Source organism: Coregonus clupeaformis, chromosome 5 (genome assembly GCF_020615455.1).
Source record: "Coregonus clupeaformis isolate EN_2021a chromosome 5, ASM2061545v1, whole genome shotgun sequence".
Taxonomy (NCBI): domain Eukaryota; kingdom Metazoa; phylum Chordata; class Actinopteri; order Salmoniformes; family Salmonidae; genus Coregonus; species Coregonus clupeaformis.
Genome location: NC_059196.1, coordinates 26,774,303 through 26,801,967, shown reverse-complemented (window position 1 = coordinate 26,801,967; position 27,665 = coordinate 26,774,303). Strand labels below are relative to the sequence as shown.

Genomic DNA, 27,665 nt, shown 5'->3' with positions numbered 1-27,665 from the left:
TACAAGTTCAACCCAGTGGCTCTGTTGCTGCAGCGTGAGAAACAGCCTTGACACACGGCCGGTTGCGGAACAACACATAGGACACAAACTCACTTTCTCTGTTTTTGGGGGTATATTTGAGAGAAACTCATCTGTATTCCGTCCTTCTTTATTATTTTGAATGAAAAATAAACGTTTATTTAAGTGAGATATAAAGCTGGTAATAATAGAGCATCGCGGTGGGATTGAAAAGGCAGGCGACAGGCGCTTCACTGAGTGATTTGTTCTTTGGCTCTGGCGTTATAGATGGAGAGAGGGAGTGCATATCTCAGAGATCGCTTTCTGATAGCGCGTGTGGATTGAGTGGAACTGCGGAATTGAGGCGGAAGGCATTATTGTTGATTCTAGAGGAAGAATGATGCGCAAATCCAACGGGGAAATACTACTAAATGTTTTATCTCTAATTGAAAGGGGTTGACATAGCCTACCTAAATGGTGCATTAGTATACATATCAACTTGCCACGCAATTGGTTACATTGGGTAGTCTTAGTCTTAGTTTATTGTAAAATCGAAAGAAATTGAATAATTAATCTTGGCACGATTAAAATAAAACAAATGTATCAGGTCAAATAATGGGAATTTAGCACCACTATAACCAGTCTTAGTACTTTACACGAGTAGGCATTTATTTATCCTCTATTGGAAACTAATTTAAATATTTGGGATTTTGAAGAAATGGCAATAAACACTGACACTGAATTCGAGAAATCTAACCTGGGAGAGAGCGGCGGCGCGCCCGCCAACGAGTCTCAGGAGACCGAGAAACTTCTCAGCCCCATGACCACCGAGCCTGCTGGCAGCAACCGTATGAAAATGTCCTCCTCCTTCACCATCAACGTGGGGAGCGAAAAGAACCTGGATGCGGACCAGAACGGCCACAGTGTGCCCTTTAGGTCGGGTTCTGCAGGGCACCTGGCCGCTGCACCCCCCTCCCCATCACGGGTCAGTTTGAGTCGCAGTTGCACCTCTTCCATCGGGAACGCCGCGGTCCAAGAGGCGCAAAAGCCCAAAGACTATCTCATACTGGTCATATTGTCCTGCTTCTGCCCTGTCTGGCCCGTCAGCATTGTTGCTTTGGTATATTCAATTATGGTAAGTGGATATCCATCGTCTGTCTAGGAAAGTGGGGTCTAAAAACACCTGTCGTTTCTTGTCAATTCACTGTTCATCATTGTCCATGCTGTATTGATATAGAAAACATTGGGGGATAAGGGAATCATTATTTGCAATTTCATAATAAAATAGATTTAGGATATTAACAATAGTAATAATCTCAAACAGCATAAAGTCTACGACCTTTTGCCACTAAATCGTAGCCCTATAGCACAGTTGAATTCGAAAGCACCTTTCCCATTCCTGATCAAGTGTAGGCATAAGGGCTCTATTCAATCTGTATCAGTGAAGCGCTAGAAATGCAAAGGTTATTTCCGATTTTGCCAACATATGCAGTGTTTACCTTGAATGCAGTCTCCGCTAACACGGGAACATTGCCTTTAAATTTCAATCATGCTGTAACGCTGAATTTCCGCGATATGGATTGAATAGAGCCCTAAATCTACAACACTGGTCAACAAATAATGTTATGATAAAGGGAAAAGGACAGTATATCAATCACATTTCTGTTCCCAGTATTTTTTCAACTGTCTTTAGCCTACCTAGTGGGAAGGGAGGGATGGGAGTGAGCGCCCACTCAATTACAGCCCTCCCTGCTGGTTCATTCAGAAAAGATCTGCAGCATACCTGCACTTCCTGTACCGGGTGCCATGCAAGTGCCATGATGTCCCAGCTAGACAATAATATGGCCAGTGTTGGCAAGTTGATGTAGCCTTTGTTGCAGCAGATTTATCAATGAGGATGCTAACCAGAATGATATTGTTTTTAAGCATCAGTGTTTCTGGTGCCACATTTTTCAAACTGTGCGCAAAGGGGGCGATTTACAGGCCATTTACACTAGGAAGCGGCATCGTGCGGTGAAACATCGGAAGCCATTTGCTTTCAATGGAAGCAAAGCGAAATATCGTGCCCAGAGTGACTAATCGAAGCTCACCATAGCTTCCAACCCCTACTGGATTGGCTGACAATGGCTGTTGATACATAGCACTACCTAGCTTTCTTGCTAACTTGTTACCACCCACATGAGGGCGAGGCTAGCGTGAGTAGGCGAGTGCTGCTTGTAAAGTGTAAATGACCGGTTAAATCCTGACTTGGCAAATATTGGAAGGATAAAAACGAGCTCACAGAAAAAGTGGTTGTAAACAAAAAATAGCAATATTCTTACCTCAATTGATATCCAAGGACAATGTATTCTGTAGCAACATACATGGACAACAACATCATTTGGTGTTCTAACGCAAGCACAACAATAACCGCATCCAGTTTGCTTAAATTCTGAGGGATCCCGAAAACTGGCATCACCTGACATATCCATCCCCCTCCAATTAATTACATTCCAAAGTGGGTCACAAATATGGCAACTGAGTAATGTTTTTTGTCTTTTTTTTTCTCCAATTAATTAAATAGCACATGAAAAGAGGCTAGGGCTGTTGCGGTGACCGTATTACTGCCACACCAGCAGTCATGAATCATGACCAGTAGTCATGAATAATGACCACAGTAAAATTATGTTACCGTTGAGTCATGGTAATCTCCTTTTATGCACTCTGGACATGTATTAGTACCCAACTCGCTAATGATTATCAGGTAACTATTGTCCCTTAACCACTCTGACATCAATGCAAATGCAATCGAAAATCACATCAAATACTTATCATCAAAACAGTATGTGCTTTTAAAACTCACTTCACTGTGATTGATCCAACCCAGTATCACAGAAATAAACACGAATTGCTTATTAGAAATTAGTGACAGGCACATATTTTTTCGTGTGCAGTCCACGATTTTGTATACAGTGCATTTCAATCACAGATAAAGATAGTAGGTTACTTAAGACAGAAAGGATAGGAAGGAAGTTGGTCTGGGAGGATGGGGTGGGCATATAACACGAATGATGGGAGGGAGGTTGGTCGGGGAGGATGGGTAGGTGTATAACATTCCAAAGTGGGTCACATGACATGAACATCTAGCAACCCAAAGGATGTGTGTTCGAATCTCATCATGGATAACGTTAGCATTTTCGCTAATGACTTTTGAGCTACTTTGCAACTACTTAGCATGTTAGCTAAACCTCCCCCTTCCCCTAACCCTAACCCTTTAACCTAAATCCTAAACCTAACTCTTTAACTACTTAGCTAGCATGTTAACTAGCCCTAACCTTAACCCCTAACCCCCAAACCTAACCTTAACCCTAATCTTAACCCCTAGCCTAGCTAACGTTAGCCACCCAGCTAGCCTAGCTAACTTTAGCCACAACAAAGTGGAATTAGTGTAATGTATATGAATGCATTATGAAGAAAGAAATTGTGTAATACACACGAAATGCGCTGTGATGAAAATTGTGTAATAATGTGTTGGATTGATCAATTTGAAGAAAGAAGTTCAACAACAGGTTGAAACTGAGTGGAACACATGGTGTTGTAAATTTTGATTCAAAGCCTAACACAGCCAAATGGACAGTGCTTTCTAAGGTGATGATTAATTCAAAACACCCATATGCATATTAGAGTTTATGCATATGCATAGACCTATATATGAGCCCAAGCCCGAAAAAAACCTGAATTAAAATAATTATTGTGTTTTATACAATACATAGCCTACCCCATATTACACATGGCAGAATTACATTTAAAAAATACTGATTTAAGAGATCTTTGGTACATAATTGGTCTAGCGTGAGTTAGCGTACAATTATAGTGAATTTGATTTTGAATAGCCTAGTAATAGGGCTTTTTAATAGGCTGACACATTACCTTTAGCTACAGAATATCTCACCACGCTAGCAGAGTGGAAGTGACCTTCCACAGAGTTGCATTATTTTCAAGGGGAACACATAGAGCACCGAGTTGATTATGTCTTTCATACCATGGCTATAATTTAACACATTTGCCACTAGAAATGTGCTCATTTGCAGGTAGAAATGTGTTCAACATCCACTGAAGTATCAAGCAAGTTTACTAGATAGCTACAGTAGTTGCCATGGTAACCAAACAAACAGACTTGCTAGTTAAGCTAACCAAACTATCAGTCCTAGCTTGCTATTATGAAAATCTAATTCAACAATACCAATACTGTTTTCAATTAGACTTTGCTTTCAAAAGCAGCTCAAACAAAACTTGTAAAAATGAACCATAGCCATTGAATTCTACCGTGCAAATATACCGTGCGTTAGAATCCCTTTCAAGCCAAACAGAAAGGACTATTCAACAATGCCATTGTATAAGTAAGGGATAAACACAGACGTTCAGTACATTACCTTGGAAATAATGGACGAGGCATCTGCACGAGGCGGAGCTGAGTACCTTTGCAGAGTTCATTTTTCCAAGGTAATGTACAGAACGGAGGCGTTTATCCCGCTTATACCACATTGGCAAAGAAAACAATATGAAAGCACACATTTACCGGTATTAATACTTTTTGTTGTTGTTATTTTTATAAGTAACTTCATAGTTTCTCATCTTTTGGTTGCTAGAGATGCGACCCATTCGTTCGATTAGTTCGATATTTATGTTTCTTTAGACCTGCCTAAAAAAAAAAATGTTATTATTGTTATGGTGTATATTCACTTGATTTATTCGAGTTTGTATGCGTGGATGTCTGGAGATGCTAAACATGTTTATGTTAATTACGGGTCAATTACCGTGAGACCGGCAGGATTTTGCATGACAATAACCGGCTGACAAAATGTCATGACTGCCACAGCCCTAAGTGAGGCACAGTGTAGGTAGGCTAAGGTGTTAAGCCTCGTGCACACCGGTTGTGTCAAACTGTATGCGTTCTGGCGGAAGTCCATTCATTTCAATGGGAGGCAGTCCGCACTGCTGTGACTCTTCTGTCGGAGTTACAGTGTGTGGCACTGCGTGCAGTGTGTCGCATGCATTGGATAGCCAACTTGTGTGTGTTGCTTTGCCGTGCGGTATCAGACACGGAAGTAGATCAACCACCGAAGAAATTGCTAATATGTAGTGTGATTCTTTTTGTTGTGATACACCGCTTGGATTTGTGAATACTAGTAAAATATACCATACAGCAATGTAATAATGCAACCTGTGTAAACACGGCGTTAGGGTGGCCAACCTTTTATGCTGGACACAATCAATGCTGCGGTCATGTGGTCAAAATTCAAAGCATTTAAAATCTATACTTATAGAGTTCATAGAGACCTTTGAGAACGGGAATAATAACAAACCTCATAAGCAACAGAATGACAAAAGTCTTACCAGACTTAGAATAATATGCCATTTAGCAGACGCTTTTATCCAAAGCGATTTACAGTCATGCGTGCATACATTTTTACGTATGGGTGGTCCCGGGGATCGAACCCACTACCCTGGCGTTATAAGCGCCATGCTCTACCAATTGAGCTACAGAGGACCTCATACATATCAATCAAACATGGTTGATTAAAAATAGACACTTACAAACAAATACAAGAACATGTTTCAGTTTAATACAGTATGATAAAAAACAAATTAATAATGGCTGTTGATGCCAGAGACTTTCGACCGTCTTAAATGGCCTGTTCTATTCAAAACTTTGGAAGCTTTCAACTTTCCAGCTGAAATAATACATTTAATAAAAATATTACGTAAATGTTTTCAAGCAAAAATATACACAAATAATACATTATCTAACGAAATTTCTTTAGAAAGGGGCACAAGACAGGGATGTCCTCTCTCCTCCCTCATATTTGCACTGGTAATTGAACTACTTGCAGAAAGAATTAGACAGGACCCAAACCCAACAGGTATCAGTATTGGTAAACATGAATATAAACTAAACTTATTTGCAGATGATCACCTGATATACGTGACCAATATCGAAAACTCAATGCCCACCTTGCTAAAAATATTTTCAGAATACTCTTAAAACCCTGGGAAATAAAATAAATAATGTCAATAGGAAAAAATATAAATAATACTCATGATCTACAGAAATCCTTTCAGTGAACCACAAAAAATATGAACTACTTAGGATGCTTAATAAGTGAGAACAAACAACAAATATGTAAAGATAACTTTATCGCATTACTCAACAATATGAAAGCAGATCTAATTAAATGGAACAATATTCCCATAAATCTTACAGGTAAAATAAACCTATTCAGAATGGCATGGCTCCCAAAGTTTTTATATTTATTCTCGGTAATACCAATTTCCCCACCGAAGACATTCTTTAAAAAAGTATACTCATTCTTAAAATACTTTATATAGGCAAATAAAACTCATAGAATAAAACTGAAGATTTTATATCTTCCTAAGTCTGAGGGTGGTTTTAATCTTCCAGACTTGGAATTGTATCAACTCGCCACCCAAGGCTTTTACTTGCGACATATAGTTAATTTTACTGCAGTGGGCTAAATCAGGGTCACACAGAGTGATTATTGGTAGTTTTAAACAAGTCTACTTTGAAACAAAAGTATAAACCTCACTCACATGGTTATGGGCTTAAAACAAAGAAGACACCTGTACCATGTCAGATATAGATTGATTACATTTTGAGTTTACATTCCAATATTACACTTTGTATACATCACAGAAGACTGAAATATAACAAAATTTAACAAAAATTATGAAAAATATTAATATCATTCCACCCATGAGACCAAGGAGGGCGCTTTTGGTCATTGACTGCAGGAAAAGGCTACATGCACTAAAGAGGAACAATGGGTACATATTGAAGATGTGCATGCTCATCCCCAGAATCTTTTCACGTGTCTATTTTCAAAGGATAAAGCTAAGAACATGAACAACTTCATAGCTATAACAATATGGAAGAAAATGTAATGTATTCTACAAGAACCAATATCACACCCTAAAAACACAACCCTATGGAACAATCCTTGGATAGCTTTTCAGAATTCACAGATAAATTGGTCCACATGGAAAACTAAAGGCATAGAAACTGTAAATGAGTTGGTAATAGGACATGTATTTATTTCCATTACAGAATTAAAAAGAATTTTGGACTGATCAATGTAGATATTTTAAAGTACAGTGGGGAAAAAAAGTATTTAGTCAGCCACCAATTGTGCAAGTTCTCCCACTTAAAAAGATGAGAGAGGCCTGTAATTTTCATCATAGGTACACGTCAACTATGACAGACAAATTGAGATTTTTTAAATCCAGAAAATCACATTGTAGGATTTTTAATGAATTTATTTGCAAATTATGGTGGAAAATGAGTATTCAGTCACCTACAAACAAGCAAGATTTCTGGCTCTCACAGACCTGTAACTTCTTCTTTAAGAGGCTCCTCTGTCCTCCACTCGTTACCTGTATTAATGGCACCTGTTTGAACTTGTTATCAGTATAAAAGACACCTGTCCACAACCTCAAACAGTCACACTCCAAACTCCACTATGGCCAAGACCAAAGAGCTGTCAAAGGAAACCAGAAACAAAATTGTACACCTGCACCAGGCTGGGAAGACTGCATCTGCAATAGGTAAGCAGCTTGGTTTGAAGAAATCAACTGTGGGAGCAATTATTAGGAAATGGAAGACATACAAGACCACTGATAATCTCCCTCGATCCGGGGCTCCACGCAAGATCTCACCCCGTGGGGTCAAAATGATCACAAGAACGGTGAGCAAAAATCCCAGAACCACACGGGGGGACCTAGTGAATGACCTGCAGAGAGCTGGGACCAAAGTAACAAAGCCTACCACCAGTAACACACTACGCCGCCAGGAACTCAAATCCTGCAGTGCAAGATGTGTCCCCCTGCTTAAGCCAGTACATGTCCAGGCCCGTCTGAAGTTTGCTAGAATGCATTTGGATGATCCAGAAGAGGATTGGGAGAATGTCATATGGTCAGATGAAACCAAAATAGAACTTTTTGGTAAAAACTCAACTCGTCGTGTTTGGAGGACAAAGAATGCTGAGTTGCATCCAAAGAACACCATACCTACTGTGAAGCATGGGGGTGGAAACATCATGCTTTGGGGCTGTTTTTCTGCAAAGGGACCAGGACGACTGATCCGTGTAAAGGAAAGAATGAATGGGGCCATGTATCGTGAGATTTTGAGTGAAAACCTCCTTCCATCAGCAAGGGCATTGAAGATGAAATGTGGCTGGGTCTTTCAGCATGACAATGATCCCAAACACACCGCCCGGGCAACGAAGGAGTGGCTTTGTAAGAAACATTTCAAGGTCCTGGAGGGGCCTAGCCAGTCTCCAGATCTCAACCCCATAGAAAATCTTTGGAGGGAGTTGAAAGTCCGTGTTGCCTAGCGACAGCCCCAAAACATCACTGCTCTAGAGGAGATCTACATGGAGGAATGGGCCAAAATACCAGCAACAGTGTGTGAAAACCTTGTGAAGACTTACAGAAAACGTTTGACCTGTGTCATTGCCAACAAAGGGTATATAACAAAGTATTGAGAAACTTTTGTTATTGACCAAATACTTATTTTCCACCATAATTTGCAAATAAATTCATTAAAAATCCTACAATGTGATTTTCTGGATTTTTTTTTCTCATTTTGTCTGTTATAGTTGACGTGTACCTATGATGAAAATTACAGGCCTCTCTCATCTTTTTAAGTGGGAGAACTTGCACAATTGGTGGCTGACTAAATACTTTTTTCCCCCACTGTACATGCAACTTAAAAGTTTCACATCACAAAATTTTGTTTTTAAATCTTTTGGACATAAAAAGCAATCTTGAGGGAATCCTATTTGAGTCAGAAAATAATATTCATATGATAGGTAAGATATACAAAACCTTGCAGAGAGCCTATCCAACGGACAATCTCTTAAATATATATATAAACTATTGGACCAAGACTTAAAAATAACTGATATTGGCACAAGATGGAGGGAATGTTGGAACATAACTAATGAAATTACAGTTAACGTAAATTTACGCTAAGTCCAGCATAAACTAATGTATAGAATTTATTATACAAGAGACCAAATTCACAAATTCTACAGCACAACAGCAGAGTCATGTCTTAAGTGTAAAACTAACAATGACTCAATAATCCATGCCTTCTGGGAATGCTATAAAGTCCAGAAGTTATGGGTGGAGTGTCAGAAGCATTACAATGTAAATTTACTTTTAATCCGTCTGTCTGCATATTTCAAGACATGGCATATGAGGGTGCAGTGAGATACCCAATGGGTTGGAAGATACTTTTCTCATCAATTATCTTGAAAAAGCATATACTTAAAAACTGGAAATCAACCAATCCTCCATCGTTAACACAATGGAAAGGTCAAATGCTTTATTATGTTGAAAGTACGTGGGCGACAGAGAGAAACAAACTGTTGCAGTTTGAGGCCATGTGGCGGAGAGTGATGTGGGCGCTGGAGATGGGAGTGTGAGCAGGTGGGTCTGGGCAGGTGTGATATCGTTGATGTTTGTGTGAGTCTGTATGCTGTCATTTGTATGTGTATGTTTTGTATTGTAAAAAAAATATATATATATACATGTACACTACCAGTCAAAAGTTTGGACACACCTACTCATTCAAGCGTTTTTCTTTATTTTTACTATTTTTTACATTGTAGAATAATAGTGAAGACATCAAAACTTTGAAATAACACATATGGAATCATGTAGTAACCAAAAAAGTGTTAAACAAATCAAAATATATTTTCTATTTGAGATTCTTCAAATAGCCACCCTTTGCCTTGATGACAGCTTTGCACACTCTTGGCATTCTCTCAACCAGCTTCACCTGGAATGCTTTTCCAACAGTCTTCAAGGAGTTCCCACATATGCTGAGCTGTGTGTGTGTGTGTGTGTGTGTGTGTGTCTGTGTGCTCATATCCATACAGTAGCTGTTTCTTATCAGTGGTACATGTTTGATGGTGCTTTATGTGACTGTCTACATTTGAATGTGATGCACGTGTATATCTCCATATAGGCTATATACAGTTGAAGTCGGAAGTTTACATACACCTTAGCCAAATACATTTAAACTCAGTTTTTCACAATTCCTGACATTTAATCCTAGTAAAAAGTCCCTGTCTTAGGTCAGTTAGGATCACCACTTTAGGTGCCTCCAAGTGGGCTGTCATGTGCCTTTTACTGAGGAGTAGCTTCCGTCTGGCCACTCTACCATAAAGGCCTAATTGGTGGAGTGCTGCAGAGATGGTTGTCCTTCTGGAAGGTTCTCCCATCTCCACAGAGGAACTCTGGAGCTCTGTCAGAGTGACCATCGGGTTCTAGGTCACCTCTATGACCAAGGCCCTTCTCCCCCGATTGCTCAGTTTGGCCGGGAGGCCAGCTCTAGGAAGAGTCTTGGTGGTTCCAAACTTCTTCCATTCTTCCAACAAAATGTGGAAAAAGTGAAGGGGTCTGAATACTTTCCGAATGCACTGTATCTTTTATGACCACCAATGGCCAACTCATGCTGATCTGTAGGTAGAAAAGCAAGGTAGGCTTAACAGATGTAAAACAGCTGTGTGGATGGATATTGGTATTGAGAAACAGAAGACGTGGAGTCAATTATGTGCAGTGGAGAGACAGAGAGAGGCAGGGTTATAGGCTTTTATTGGTCGTGCAGATCTCTCCAGGTAATGGGACTGACTACTAGGACCAAACTGCTACTGCACGCACGGCACATTCACTGGTGAAATATGAGCTTCAGGCTTCAGCCCAATGGATATTTTTCTCTTTCTGTTCAGGTGTGGGAAGGGGGAGCCGTGTGTGTGTGTGTGTGTGTGTGTTTGTGTGTGTGTGTGTGTGTGTGTCTAAATGGCTTATTAGTAATCTTGTGCAGCTGCTACGTTGGGTAGTTTTGAAGTCAGTGTTCCCTCTGAAAGCTTGGAAAGGACACCTGATGTTAACAGATGGGGTGTGATACTGAATGTAGAACAATGGACATATGGTAAATGCACAGAGGAATCAAAACAATGACAGTGCAGATACAGGAAAATGGGTATTCAGTGCTTAGGTAAAGCTTGATAGCAGTTACAGGACTTAGGCATTAGATAATTTTGTATAGATATACTCATAACATGCTGCAGCATTGTAGCAGCAATTTAGCTTTACTGAAGTAGGCCTGCTGATAGTGTTCTACACCCTACTACATCGTACTACATTTTTCAACAACATTTAACATTTAACCTGGACATTTAACCTGGACTAAAAAGCATTTTCAATGGCGATTTTCCATTGAGCTTGCTTTTTAGTCCTGAACCTGGCTTAATCTGTCCCCTGGAAACAGCCCCTTAATGTTGTATGTTAAGGATAAAGCAATCTACCATTGTCATTTATGTTTCCTCGAATACATGACAGTGGGTTTATTGGATTCCCATTTAATTACCTTTCACTAAGAGAGTGTTAAACTATGTGAATCATCAGTCTATCTCTGGAATAGAAAAATTGAATACTCTCTCCAGCTCTTCTCTTCCTTAGAGATACAGTCTAGCCTCATGCAAGCCTTCTACGCACCATCCAACTTACTGTTCACATGCACCACCTCCCAGCTCTTTCACAATTTGCCCTGGGGGAAGACAACCATTGATGAGGATTCATGATGCCCTATGTGAATACTTCAAAGTTGTATCTGTCCATTCTTGAGGAGATATCTGATTTGACATAATGAGGTATTGTAAGCAGAAGGGTAGAAATATTGTTTTCACCGATCCAACTCGGTCAGATCAGTGATGTCTTAACATGGCATCCTATAAGTTCAGGTACCAATCACAAACAATGTGAATATGTGAATAGTAAATTCATTGCAAAAATCAAACCAATTGTTTTTAGACATAGACTGACCAATAGAATGTGGTTAAGATCAGTGATATTTTCAGGGACATAACATACAACTGATGAAGGTGTGAAGTTGTTGAATCAGGTGTTTCAGTGAACTCTTACACACCAGGGTTTCCTACCCCTGCCCTGCCCTTGGGCTCCGTTCCAATACTGTAGAAATGTGTCCTACTGTCCTTCCTCCCTTAAAGTGGTCACTGATCTGATGTGACTGGATTTCTAGAAGTTAGGTTGTAATGGAACTCTTGATCTCGAACTCTCGCCTATCAGATCATGTTAGATCAGCGATTACTTCAAGGGGGGAGGAAAGGAAAGGAGATATTCTAGAGTTATCTGAATACACACGGGCATACACGCACACACACACCAGGGTTGGGCTCAATTCGAATTGAAGGCAGTCAATTCAGGAAGTGATTTGAATAAAACAATTCAGACGTAAAAACGTTTGAAATAAATAGCTTCTACATTTCAGTTTATTGAGAAGTCATTGAAAATAAATGCCATGTATTTGATTATTTAATTGTAATTTTAGTTTACTGCCTTCAATTCGAATTGAGCCCAACCCTGACGTAAGCACACACACACACACACACACACACACACACACACACACACACACACACACACACACACACACACACACACACACACACACACACACACACACACACACACACACACACACACACACACACACACACACACACACACACACAGACACACACACACTGTCCTGGCAGGCCCTCCCTACAGTACAGTAGCTCTGCTCCAGGCTACTCCCATCCCTGGGACCACACTCTTCATTATTAATGACAGCAGCAGGCTGGAGGGAGGGAGAGCACTTTTTTAGAGACTCACAGCTCTTCATCTCCTCCTTCTTTCTCTCTTTCTCCCTCTCTCTCTTGCCCTATCCTCCCTCTTTCTTTCTCTTTCTCTCTCTCTTCCTCCATCTCTCTCTCCATCTATCTGTGTGTCTCTCTTTGTGTCTCTCTACCTCCATCTTCCTCTCCATCTCTTTCTTTCCATCTCCAATTCTCTCTCACTCTCTCTCTCTCCAGCCTCAACTGCAGTGGGAACAACCGCAGGGCTGGGGAGGGGATGTGATGTTTGTGTGTTTGTCGTGTGGGCTTGCCGGGTGGTACTGCAGAATGACAATCACATAGGTGGGACGAGAGGCCAGGTTTTTGCTGAATTTCACATTCATAAGAAAAATATGAGCAGGTCTCCCTCTCCCTGTAAATCAATACAACCATTTATCACCTAGACTGAAGGCTCCCTCACACCTACCCCCAGCTACTAACACATACACATACATACACACACACCAGAACCTAAGCTAATTATTCTTGACTCTTTCTGAGAATACAGCCGATTGGCTGGTGGTCTCTGACCCAGACTGTTCTGACTACCAGTGCACTGTGTGAGTTCCCGCCGCACTAGAGACAGCGTGGAGACTCATGGGTAGAGGGTGAGGGGGAGGGGGGGAGGACAGGGGAGGGGGAGAGGGAGGGAGGGAGGGAGGTAGAGGAATGAAGGGAGCGATACACAGAGGGTAAGAGGGATTGAGAGGGAGAGAGAGGGAGGGAGGGGGAAGGGCGGGAGTGTTGCTCCCTGCAGTGATAAAAGTGTAATCTCATCCATCCCCCATGGAGGGAGTCTCTCCCAGCGCTCCATCCCTCCCCCTCCTGTCTCCCTCTCCCCCTCCCTCCCTGTCCCTCCTCCCTCTATCCTCCCAGCCCTGAGCATACACACCTGTCTTCCAGGGAGCTCTCCCCTCACACACACATAATAGAGAATAACCAGGGAAACACAATGGTTTAAAGCTCTATTTCACAGAAACAATGTCTCACTCACACAATGCTCTACAGTACCTCCGAACAACAATTATGTCCTACCTGTGAACTACAATGAGAACATTTCATGTTTGTGTCAAAGGCTCCAGCTTCATGAAGATGCTCTATTGTGTTTAGTGACATTTTTTTTAGTGATCCAATTGACATTTTAGTCATTTAGCAGACGCTCTTATCCAGAGCGACTTCCAATTAGTGAGTGCATACATTGTTCATACTGACTCAGCACTATAACTCTATTCTGAATAGAATACCCGTTTCATTTAGTTTTGCATACAATTTCAAACGTGTTTGACTTGCTTCGTGTATCAGCAAAGTTGCTTGAGATTATGTCATTTGCAACCTGCAACTGCAACAAAAATTGTGTCCAAATTGCTTCGTTAGAAAATTAGAATATCTACATGAAACTGCCAAAATAAAGGAAACACTTGAGTAAATGAGGGATACAAAGTATATTGAAAGCAGGTGCTTCCACACAGGTGTGGTCCCTGAGTTTATTAAGCAATAAACATCCCATCATGTTTAGGGCCATGTATAAAAATGCCCAGTTGTCCATTATTATGGCTACAAGAAGAGATCTGTGACTTTGAAAGAGGGGTCTCAAAGGAGCATAGGGGGTTTAAAGTGTGTGTGTGTGTGTGTGTGTGTGTATGTGTGTGTGTGTGTCAGTCACCAGATCTCAACCCAATTAAACACTTATGGGAGATTCTGGAGTGGCGCCTGAGACAGCGTTTTCCACCACCATCAACAAAACACCAAATTATGGAATTTCTCGTGGAAGAATGGTGTCGCATCCCTCCAATAATGTTCCAGACAATTTAAGAATCTATGCCAAGGCACATTACATTTTTTTACATTTTACATTTGCATTGAAGCTGTTCTGACGGCTCCTAGTGACCCAATGCCCTATTAAGACACTTTTTGTTTTGGCAGTTACCTGTATATTATACATTTACATTTGGGGTGTGCTATTTGCACATATACTGTTGTGTATATGCCTTTTTGATGTATTAGTCAACCCTTGCAGATTTGTTACTCATACCACCCAGCATATTGAAACAGTAGACTATGTTACTGTACCAGACAGTAAATAGAGTATCACTGGTCTAAGCAGAAGTAATGGGTTAATTTGAAGGGTTCTGTGCCGGATCAGTCCTGATGAAGACCTACAGTATCAGAGGACGTTTTAAAATTCATAACTGAAATAATGACAGTGTTCTGTTTAAGATTATGATTTGTATTCCTCCCTGCCCGCTCATAAACATAACTATCACCGCCAGTTCTGAATTTCAATGAGGCTGCCGCTACGCACACAACACAGCTACTAGCATAGCTAGTAGCTGCTCTAACAGCAAGCATTGAATCACATCTGGATGTCCCGCCTTGTTAAGACACACAGACACACATAAATGCACTTATGCACACAAGTGCACAGGTACACATGCGCACACACACACACACACACACACACACACACACACACACATGCACTCAAGAACCGGTGCCATATACACACAACAGCAAATGAAGAATCCTAAGACACACACGCACGCAAGTGCGTGCACACACACACACACACACACACACACACACACACACACACACACGCATCCCTAGCTAAGAGTGAGTTTTTCTTCAAATGTAATATCGTTTTCATCATCCATAGAGAAAAATGAAGGGGTATTATCAAGGAGATGGGGAAGAAAGTGTCTAGAAATGGGATCACCATTACGGCAGAGCCTCCAGTCATCTACTCAGGCATCATGGTTTAACCTCTTAAGGATCTGACCTTTTTTTCAATTTTCGCCTACCCAAATCTAACTGCCTGTAGCTCAGGACATGAACCAATGAAATGCATATTCTTGATATCATTTGAAAGGAAGAACTTTGAAGTTTGTGGAAATGTGAAATTAATGTAGGAGAATTTAACACATTAGATCTGGTAAAAGATAATCAAATAAAAAAACATGTGTTTTCTATTATTGTTTTTGTTGCATCATCTTTGAAATGCAAGAGAAAGGCCAGACAGTGATGTAGGATTCTAGATGTAATTTAGATGTTGTCCACCAGATGGCAGGTGTGTGTGCAAAGTTTTAGACTGATCCAGTGAAGAATTACATCACTACACAATATTTTGTCACAAGTCTGCCAGGAGTTTTCCCAAATGTGCCGAATTGGTTTTCAATTACATAACTATAGAGAACATACAAAAATGCTATGGTAATACAACATTTAAGTTTGCACACTCCCAGGAATGTCATAAATGATGGATCATTAGCTTCCCTACATCGGTGCCTCCAGTGATGTTATCTCTTTCACTGTTACCCAACGCTTAGGTTTACCTCCACTGTACTCATATCCTTCCATATCCTTGTCTGTACATAATGCCCTGAATCTTTTCTACATGCCCGGTTCTTAAAGCCTTTAGCCGTATCCTTATTCTAGTCCTCCTCTGTTCCTCTGGTGATGTAGAGGCTAACCCAGGCCCTGCAGCCCCCAGTATCACTCCTACTCCCCAGGAGCTATCATTTGTTGACTTCTGTAACCGTAAAAGCCTTGGTTTTCTGCATGTTAACATCAGAAGCCTCCTTCCTAAGTTTGAGTTATTCACTGCGTTAGCACACTCCGCCAACCCTGATGTTCTAGCAGTGTCTGAATCCTGGCTTAGGAAGGCCACCAAAATTCTGAAATTTCCATCCCCAACTACAACATTTTCCGTCTAGATAGAACTGCCAAAGGGGGTGGAGTTGCAATCTACTGTAGAGATAGCCTGCAGAGCTCTATCATACTATCCAGGTCTGTGCCCAAACAGTTTGAGCTTCTACTTCTAAAAATCCACCTTTCCAGAAATAAGTCTCACACTGTTGCCGCTTGCTACAGACCCCCCTCAGCCCCCAGCTGTGCCCTGGACACCATATGTGAATTGATTGCCCACCATTTATCCTCAGAGTTCGTACTGCTTGGTGACCTAAATTGGGATATGCTTAACACCCCGGCCATCCTACAATCCAAACTAGATGCCCTCAATCTCACACAAATTATCAACGAACCTACCAGGTACAACCCTAAATCCGTAAACATGGGTACCCTCATAGATATCATCCTGACTAACTTACCCTCTAAATACACCTCCGCTGTCTTCAACCAGGATCTCAGCGATCACTGCCTTATTGCCTGCGTCCGTAACGGGTCTGCGGTAAAACGACCACCCCTCATCACTGTCAAACGCTCCCTAAAACACTTTAGCGAGCAGGTCTTCCTAATTGACCTGGCCCAGGTATCCTGGATGGATATTGATCTCATTCCGTCAGTAGAGGATGCCTGGTTGTTCTTTAAAAGTAATTTCCTCTCAATCTTAAATAAACATGCCCCATTCAAAAAATACAGAACTAAGAACAGATATAGCCCCTGGTTCTCCTCAGACTTGACTGCCCTTGACCAGCACAAAAACATCCTGTGGCGTACTGCATTAGCATCAAATAGCCCCCGCGATATGCAACTTTTCAGGGAAGTTAGCAACCAATATACACAAGCAGTTAGGAAAGCAAAGGCTAGCTTTTTCAAACAGAAATTTGCATCCTGTAGCACTAACTCCAAAAAGTTTTGGGACACTGTAATGTCCATGGAGAATAAAAGCACCTCCTCCCAGCTGCCCACTGCACTGAGGCTAGGAAACACTATCACCACTGATAAATCTACAATAATCGAGAATTTCAACAAGCATTTTGCTACGGCTGGCCATGCTTTCCACCTGGCTACCACTACCCCGGCCACCAGCTCTGCACCCTCCGCTGCAACTTGCCCATGCTCCCCACCCCCGCTTCTCCTTCACACAAATTCAGACAGCTGATGTTCTGAAAGAGCTGCAAAATCTGGACCCCTACAAATCATCTGGGCTAGACAATCTGGACCCTTTCTTTCTAAAACTAGCCGCCGAAATTGTCGCAACCCCTATTACTAGCCTGTTCAACTTCTCTTTCGTAACGTCTGAGATCCCCAGAGATTGCAAAGCTGCCGCGGTCATCCCCCTCTTCAAAGGGGGTGACACTCTAGATCCAAACTGTTACAGACCTATATCCATCCTGCCCTGCCTTTCGAAAGTTTTTGAAAGCCAAGTTAACAAACAGATCACCGACCATTTCGAATCCCACCGTACCTTCTCCGCTATGCAATCCGGTTTCCGAGCTGGTCATGGGTGCACCTCAGCCACGCTCAAGGTCCTGAACGATATTATAACCGCGATCGATAATAGACAGTACTGTGCAGCCGTCTTCATCGACCTGGCCAAGGCTTTCGACTCTGTCAACCACCGCATTCTTATTGGCAGTAGCCTTGGTTTCTCAAATGACTGCCTCGCCTGGTTCACCAACTACTTCTCAGATAGAGTTCAATGTGTCAAATCGGAGGGCCTGTTGTCTGGACCTATGGCAGTTTCTATGGGGGTGCCACAGGGTTCAATTCTTGGGCCAACTCTTTTCTCTGTGTATATCAATGATGTCGCTCTTGCTGCTGGTGACTCTCAGATCCACCTCTACGCAGACGACACCATTTTGTATACATCTGGCCCTTCATTGGACACTGTGTTAACAAACCTCCAAACGAGCTTCAATGCCATACAACACTCCTTTAGTAGCCTCCAACTGCTCTTAAACTAAATGCATGCTTTTCAATCGAACGCTGCTGGCAGCCGCCCACTCGACTAGAATCACTACTCTCGACGGGTCTGACCTAGAGTATGTGGACAACTACAAATACCTAGGTGTCTGGTTAGACTGTAAACTATCCTTCCAGACTCACATTAAGCATCTCCAATCAAAAGTTAGATCTAGAATCGGCTTCCTATTTCACAACAAAGCCTCCTTCACTCATGCTGCCAAACATGCCCTCGTAAAACTGACTATCCTACCGATCCTTGACTTCGGCGATGTTATTTACAAAATAGCCTCCAACACTCTACTCAGCAAATTGGATGTAGTCTATCACAGAGCCATCCGTTTTGTCACCAAAGCCCCATATACTACCCACCACTGTGACCTGTACGCTCTTGTTGGCTGGTCCTCACTACATATTCGTCGCCAAACCCACTGGCTCCAGGCAATCTATAAATCACTGCTAGGCAAATCCCTGCCTTATCTTAGCTCATTGGTCACCATAGCAACACCCACCCGTAGTATGCGCTCCAGCAGGTATATCTCACTGGTCATCCCCAAAGCCAACACCTCCTTTGGCCGCCATTTCTTCCAGTTCTCTGCTGCCAATGACTGGAACGAATTGCAAAAATCTCTGAAGCTGGAGACTCTTATCTCCCTCACTAACTTTAAGCATCAGTTGTCAGAGCACCTTACTGATCACTGCACCTGTACACAGCCCATCTGAAATTAGCCCACCCAACTACCTCATCCCCATATTGTTATTTATTTTGCTAATTTGCACCCCAGTATCTCTATTTGCACATCATCTCTTGCACATCTATCATTCCAGTGTTAATACTAATTGTAATTATTTTACACTATTGCCTATTTATTGCCTTACCTCCATAACTTGCTACATTTGCACACACTGTATATATATTTTCTGTTGTATTTTTGACTTTATGTTTTGTTTTACCCCATATGTAACTCTGTGTTGTTGTTTTTATCGCACTGCTTTGCTTTATCTTGGCCAGGTCGCTTACCTGGTTAAATAAAGGTGAAATAAAAAATTAAATTAAAAAAAGACACTAACCTTCCCATCGTGTGTGGTGTCAGAGGTCAAACTGTAGAACCCAGTTCCTACATTTGAATATAAAAATAGATTTTTCAAACAAAACTACACTACATTTTATCTCTGGGACCCTCAGGATGACAAATCAGAGCAAGATTACTGAATGTAAGTACACTATTTACCTTCAGAGGTGAATGTACCAAACCAGTTTGTTTTGTTGCTGTGCACTATCCTCAAACAATAGTATGCCATTTTTTAGCTGTAATAGCTACTGTAAATTGGACACTGCAGTTAGATTAACAAGAATGTAACTTTCTGCCCATATAAGACATGTCTATGTCCCGGGAAAGTTGTCTGTTGTTTACAAAACCATTCTAGTCACATCGCATATTGAGCAACAACCGTCCCGTATAAGGGACACCGATCCCGTAGAGGTTATGAATTCAGTTATATGTAATTTCCCCCCAGTTAAAATAGTTTGAAACTGTGTCCTTCTTTCATTCCTCCATTATGTGAAGTTATAACTGATCTGACTTTGATATAAATGAAAGCAATGCAGTATGGTCTCATAGAGCCTCATAGAGGCCAGTTCAGTTCAACACCATGGACAGCACCCACATGCTTCTTGAAGTGCTTTTGTTTCATGTTAAAATACACAATTTGCTATATGCATTTTGTAGTCTTCCTATATATTTTTTGAGATGATTGGTTACATTTTGGTTTACAAGCTGTTGCATGTGGTAGAGTTCTGTTTGCAGCTATTGAACTCCGTAATGCAGTGGAGTGGAGTGGGGGTTGTGAGTGTGCGTGTGTGTGTGTGTGTGTGTGTGTAGGCTAGAGTTGTATCCGTGGGAGCACTGAGGGGTTAATGGGAAAATGCGGTGTACTAGGGAAGCCTGGGTAATTGCAACCTGGTGACATCATCAGAGGTTAGTTGTCTTTTGTGTCTCTTGGTCAGTCAGGATGGCAGCGAATCAGGTCTCACCTCTGGGATTTCTACTAGACACTTGTCACGATCATCCAAGGAGAAAAATGGGGGTGTATTATCAAGAAGATGGAGAAGAAAGTGTCTAGGAGTGGGATCACCATTACAGCAGAGCCTCTAGTCATCTCCTCAGACATCATGGTTTAATAAAGGCTAATTGAATTCTGTTATATGTAATTTCCCCCCAGTTAGAATACTTTGAAACTGTGTTCTTTCATTCCTCCATTGTGTGGTTAAACCGATCTGACTTTGATATAAATGAAAACATAAACCCTCATAGAGGCCAGTCCAACACCATGGACAGCATCCACATGCTTCTTGAAGTGCTTTCGTTTCATGCTAAAATATTACTGTATATCTGCGGTTAGCATTTTGTTGTTTTCCTATATATTTTTTGAGATGATTGGTTAGATTTTGGTTTATAAGCTGTTGGATGTGGTGATGACAGAAACAGATAATACACGACCCTACCCCAGTCTAAGAGGCTGAGGTTGGCCACTGAGTGTCGAGGAGTGTTTTTTGGGTCATTTGGAGAGATGCCTGTTGAGTAGCGATCTGTTTGTAGCTATTGATCTCCATAATGCAGTGGAGTGGAGTGGGGGTTGTGTGTTTGTGTGTGTGTGTGTGCTAGAGTTGCATCCGTGGGAGCAGTGAGGGGTTAATGGGAAAATGTGGTGTACCAGGGAAGCCTGGGTAATTGCAACCTGGTGACATCATCAGAGGTTAGTTGTCTTTTGTGTCTTGGTCAGTCAGGATGGCAGTGAATCAGGTCTCACCTCTGGGATTTCTACTAGTCACTTGTCAGGATTATCCAAAGAGAAAAATGAAGGGCTATAACAAGGAGATGGGGAAGAAAGCGTCTAGATAGATGGGGAAGTTCTACGGAAGCCTGGGTAATTGCAACCCGGTGACATAATCTGAGGTATTTGTCTTTTGTGTCTCTCAGTCACCTCCTGTGGTCACGTGTCACGTCACACACACTGTCACGAGTGTCAGTGTAATGCGGTGGATCGAAGTCAGGCGCAGGACACAGAACTCAATGAAAACATACTTTACTAACAAGTAAAGAAACAAATACAAAATACCTCCACACAGGGAGGAGTAAACCCGCTCACCAAACGACACACGAAACGAATAACAAACATGCACAAAACACAATGGGAGCCACCGGGTAAATAGGGAAGGAGTAATTGCCTGATGGGAAACAGGTGTGTGACAATCAGACAACAACAGGTAGAACATAGAAACATAGAACATAGATCGGCAGCAGCTAGTACTCCGGTGATGACGAACGCCGAAGCCTGCCCGAGCAAGGAGGAGGGGCAGCCTCGGCAGAATCCGTGACACACACACAATATATAGTACAGGAAGGCCCTCACTACACTATTCATCAACTTCAACCAATAACAACCTATAGGCTTGGCAGACAAACTTTCTCAATCAATAAATAGGCCTAACTGTCATTTTCAAATATTGGATATACTTTATACAACATGATAACCTCTTGGTCAAGTCGTTATCGTAAAATGTTTACTAAAGTACCTGGCAAAAGGTTAAATAAATAAAAGGTCTGCAATGAAATTGTCCCAAATTTTGTCGAGCTGTAGGAAATCTCTCAGTTAGTGTTCGTGTTCATTTCTCTGTGGATTAATGGACTAGCAGCTGATAAATATTTCACAGTGAAACACTTAGTGAGACTGAGTGAAATTCAAACAAGTCCAGGTATGTTTGAGAAAAAGTTTAAAGCTGTAAATTGCGGTTAAACCGTGTTCCCGTGAATCTCTGTATGGATTTAAGGGTTTCAGTTGTTGTAAGATTCAGTTGTCCAACAAGGGCACAAGTCATACAGATAGGAAATAAGACATCAGACAGTTTGACTACAAGATAACTAAAAGATGACATGAGAAAGGCAAATGAGATTCAAGATTTGAGTTCAAGTTCATAACTTGATCATCATTCTGACTGTAAGTTGCTCTGGATAAGATTGTCTGCTAAATTACCAAATTGTGTCATGACTGTTGTGTGTCTCTGTGAGGGTGTAAATGCGCCTGGCCTTATGTTGTGTGTCCTCTCCTCTTCAGTCCAGAAACAGCCTGCAGTCGGGAGACATGGACGGAGCTAAGAGACTGGGTAAACTGGCTCGACTTCTCAGTGTCACTTCCATAATCCTGGGTGTGCTCATCATAGTTGTCTACATAACAGTCTCTAGTAAGTAACACACGCACACACACACATACACACACACTGCTGCAATGCATAACCACATGCACATACACACACACATACTGCATAACAATTCCAAGGTAATATTTTAACATACATAAACATACACCAGTCTGTCATCAATCACGTTGATGCCTGGAAAGTGTGCGTGTCCGTGTGTGTGTCTGTCTGTGTGTGTGTGTGTGTGTGTCAGCTCAGCAGATTTCTGAGCTCTGTGTGGATTGATTAAAGACTGCAGCTATAGCAGGCTGGCTGTGTGGCAAGGAGTGTATCCCTCCTGCGGTTTCAGCTACAGACCAGTCTGCCATACTGTAGGAATGACTGGACCTTAACCTTTCTCTCTCTCTCGCTCTCTCTTCCCTAACAGCAACCAAGTGACCAGTGTATAGACCATGAAACAAGAGCACTGCTGCAAGCCAAGCAGAGGATGCAGCATGGAAAAAATCATAAATTCCGTTGATTCCGAGATGAAAAATAGAAAATCATCATCACCTGCTCCACACTGTAATTAGGATCAAGGCAAACAATTAAGAAGTTTAAAGAAGAGTAGGAAATACAGTAGCAAATGAATCAAACAAACAAAAAAGATCCAGATATGCATGCGTTAGATTCCAGTAACATTTGCTTGACGAAGAAAAATAAAATCTTTGATATAAAAAGTGTATTTTAAAAGAACGTTGGACGATTGACTTTAGGTTTGAGGGATTCTCATTGGATTCTCTGTGGAATAAAAATACTCTTAAGATGAAGAAGAGAGGGATGAACAAAGGAATAAAGTGATACAAACTTTTCTGTATCAAGAATGGAAGGAGACCTTGAAAATGGACTCCAAGCTTTGGACTACAAACATCAAGACAGCTGAATAATAACCTGAATATATACCTGGTTGACCTGACCTCCTGCATTGAAAGCATATACAACAATACAGATATATTTGCAATATAAATATATATAGATGAATATATCCATTTACATTTTATAAAAATTGTGTATGTTGGGCTGAGCTGCGATGATTGAGACTTAAGTTAAGATGGCTGCCAGACCGGCAGTGGCTGTCGCCTGATATAGTTTCCCGAAGAGTGTAGTATTTGACCAGGGAACACAATTCAGAGAAGATGTTTTTGAATTTATGTTGTTTATTTTGTAGATTTTTTTTACAAAAAACAGAGACCACTTGCATGCAACCTTTTTCATTTTGTTTGTGAATTCCTATTTGTTTGTCTGTGTTTTTACATTGGGATCAAACGAGCAAGTTGCTTAGAGACTTTGGAGAGTGAATTGTACATAATGTGAGCGTTTCGGCCCCATGTGGGTTGACCGTGGGTAAGGACTCCATAGAAACAGAAAACCCCCTCCCCCTTTCTTCTACCCCCCTCTCCAACCCTCCTTTCCCCTGCCTTGCTGTGGGAGGGGTCTGACTATATTGATGTGCATGCCTACCCTCCCCATCCCCACAACCTCTCTCCAAACATCCATGCCAGAGGATGGGCATAAGTCTGAAGATATGCAATTTGTCAGAACCATCACTCTCCCCTTACCCACTGCCCCCCTAGCTCCCACTCCAACTCCAACCTACCCTACCGCAGTACCTTGCCTCATTACCTGGACTGTTAATGTAACTTGTTTCACAGAATTTATTTTGTAGTACTACAGAGAACAACACAAATCCTTAACCTATTGCCACCCTGCTGTATCGGTATGACGTATTTATATGAAGAATATATATGCAATATTATATAGGCATGCTTTGGGCTAAACAGTACCCAGGTTTGTGTATGTCCCGCTGTAATGTTAAAGGAACATTGTTTTGAGGTTTGATTAATTGATTGGCAGCAGTTATCTCTGTACATGTACTGTAGCACACCAATTTGTCTGTATTCAAATGTGCCTCCATGCCATCTGGAATAAGTCACACAGTTAGTTCAGATCCAACTATGGTAACACAACAAAGGACTGTTATATTGACACACTTCAGATGTTTACTGCAAGGTCATAACACCTCTTATAAAACCTTCATAACCACTACATAATATCTGGCCTCAATTTAAAATCTTCAAAGAGATATGAAGTGATTGATAAAGCACCTGTAATTGGTGAAATGGGTCATCATATTAACATTTTCTAGGTCTCCTTTAGAGGATTAAAACTATGAACACCTACTGGTTAATTCCTTGCTGAATAAAAACCAATACTTCCCCTGTATAAGCATGCAAAGCACTTGATCAATCCAGATCTAACCCAAAGCGAGCATTGACAAACCATTTCCAATCAGAAAGTCACAGCAATTAAAACCTAAAAATTCTGACAATATAATGTTAACATTTTTGGCATCTGTACTGTATTTCTAGAAACAACAAATATAGCAAATAGAAATAGGACCACAGCTGGTGAATGACTCAACATGGTCACGATGTTTAAAGGCACTGAACTCAAGACAGCCTTACAGTACATATTTGGGTATGATAACCAAAAGGACAGCAAGTTTAAGTTGTTATACAAGTTATATTGTACAGTAGGAAGCTCCTGCAGCCACAATGTGCTTCACTGGACAGATGGGCTGAAGAGACATCCCTGTCTAAAGAGCTCTAATGTCTATCTCTGGGCAACAGGCATGGCTCAGTCTGGAAACTTCTCACACAAACTAACTTCCCACACACACCTAAAGGGCTTTTAGAAACCTGATTTAGGGGAGAAAGTAGATGGCTGTTCTTATTTCATACAGTAAGAGCAAATGGCAGAGAGAGAGAGAGAGAGAGGGTGACCGAAATAGAGCAGGGGAGATTCACTGACTCAGTCTGCCATTGAAGAGCCAAAATTCAACTTGATTCCCATAAGACACATTTTAATGGTAATTTCTCTGTTATCACTTGAAGTATCACACTCACCTTCCACACTGTTCTATCACATACTTCACCTGACCATATTTCTGCTGCGAGATGCATACGTGATGTTCTGTGTCAGTAAAACAGTGACTTTCTATTCATGTCCTGATTTTTTCCCCTTTGGATAGCATATGTATATGCTGGTTTCCATCTCTCTGTTGTGAACATTCTGCATGTCTGGAATAAACGTTACCATGCATGGTCTACAGTGAGTTGGACTGATTTATGCTGGTTGGTTTGGCATTGATGGATGTGTATGTGTGCTTGTGGATGGACAGAGTGTATGCCATAGAGGAATGGTCTAGGGGGGAACTGCTGAGTAGTGTGTGAGGGGGGCGTAAAGGGTCAGACAACTCCGCCTTTAAAGTGATGTCTGGAGTAAAGCAGCAGCAGCTCCACTGACATAATGATCAAAGTTAATGTTCCTGTCTGGAACAGGGAAAGGTGTGGAGCTAAACCCTCATGTCAGCACACACACACCCTTTGACAACCTCACTCCTTTTTTCTCTCACACATAACGTATAACAGAACACTCAAAGCACAGGGCTTACAAACACGCACGCACCGACACACACACCTCCAGTTCTCTCATAAAACCCAAAATGCAGTCCGCACAAATGACTACACGTAATGAACATTTTTTGTAGTATTTTTTATTGATTATTAAAGAATAAGATTGGGTCTCTTTACAGCAGTAGCCCCTTGGTATGTCCTGCTGCACTGGAAAACTTACCATGGGGATGAAACCAGAAATAGATTGAGACTCGCAAGTCAAGTGTGCTTGAAAGGTCTATGGACCCACAAAAACAAAATGTTTGCTTTATTTCTCAAATAGTCGTCTTCTGTTTTTTGGTGTCGCCACCTTTACTTCTTTCTTGTTTGTGGTTCTCCTATACGCCATTAGACTCCCTCCTGTGTCTTGCATCTGTGTGCTGTGCTACAATCAGCTGACTTTTTACTTATTTGTGGAAGAACTTGAGTTACAGTGAAAGTACACAATACTTAGTTCTACCCCAGTGATCTTCAAACCAGACAAAAGGATCTGAAATATTCAGAAGCTCTACACTGTAGCACCAGAGTAGGCTAGCTGTGTTAACTGTATGGATGTTTGTTGAACCAGTTATAGACCGATAGCAGTACTGCACTCAGATGACAACATACAGTCCTCCATTTGCCCTCCAGAGAAGAGAGAAACCTGAAAATAGAGATAAAGGAATAAAGTGGACAGTGACACATCACATGAAAAAGGGGAAAATGGGTGTACTTAGAATGGTTTAAGATATTTCCACTTCATGTACCTATACCAATATACCAAACTTCAATATTTCACCGTCCACTGATAAAATGTAATCAACTTAGTGACTAAAACATCCCTGTCTAGTTACCAGATGATAAATGGTGAGATGTAAGGTTTGACAAGACAGAAAGACAAGGTAATTCATGTAAAACTCAGTAGTTGACTATGGAGGTGACAGGGGAGTGATGACAGGTTCCTGTAGAGTCCTGGGGGGAAGCCGTCACCCCCCGCAGACTGCAGTTACATCTCCCGTGCAGTGTGGCTGTCACGACACATACACTTGTGCACTTACGTACATACGCACGCTCACAAGCAGGCAGGTGCATTCAGTTTTACAAAACAGACGTCTGAGGGAGTGTGTGGAGGTGACTCTCATCCGATTGTCAGAGTGAATTAATGTCAGAGCACCTGATTTCCCCATTAAACAGTAATCTAGCTGCTGCAGCCTTGTTTACTGTAACATCTGCAGCCTCTTCCACTGTAAAACCACTTAAAATGCCACTGACAATTTCAAGTTAAAAAAACAAAACTCCTTCCAACTGTAGCATCTTTCAAATCAACGTTCATATTAGGGATGTTAAATGTTAGTCGAATAACCAATTATTCAGCTCAGAACTGGGGGGGCTTACTGGGAATGAACCAGAATGATCAAATGATTTGGCAAAGACTACTGAACAGAAGCTTTCCTTTGTTAAGACTGATCTCAATAGGGTTTCTACTACAGCCACTTACACTGTGAGACACAAACAGACTGGTGATCTCACAGCACGCTGAGCTACAGTAGAATAGGCTTCTATCCAAAACTACAGCCAAGCCTTTGGTGGTTAGATTAGTTAGCACTTTGC

The 27,665-nt window shown here is 41.4% G+C and overlaps 1 protein-coding gene across 1 annotated transcript; it reads left to right on the top strand.

Moving 5' to 3' along the window:
• On the top strand, positions 1 to 25,727 carry LOC121566491 (trafficking regulator of GLUT4 1-like). Its single transcript, XM_041876520.1, has 3 exons — positions 1 to 1,132; positions 22,500 to 22,626; positions 23,009 to 25,727. Exons 1-3 carry the CDS (start codon positions 716 to 718, stop codon positions 23,017 to 23,019), a joined length of 555 nt encoding a protein of 184 aa, XP_041732454.1. The 5' UTR covers positions 1 to 715; the 3' UTR covers positions 23,020 to 25,727.
• Positions 25,728 to 27,665: the final 1,938 nt, after the last annotated feature.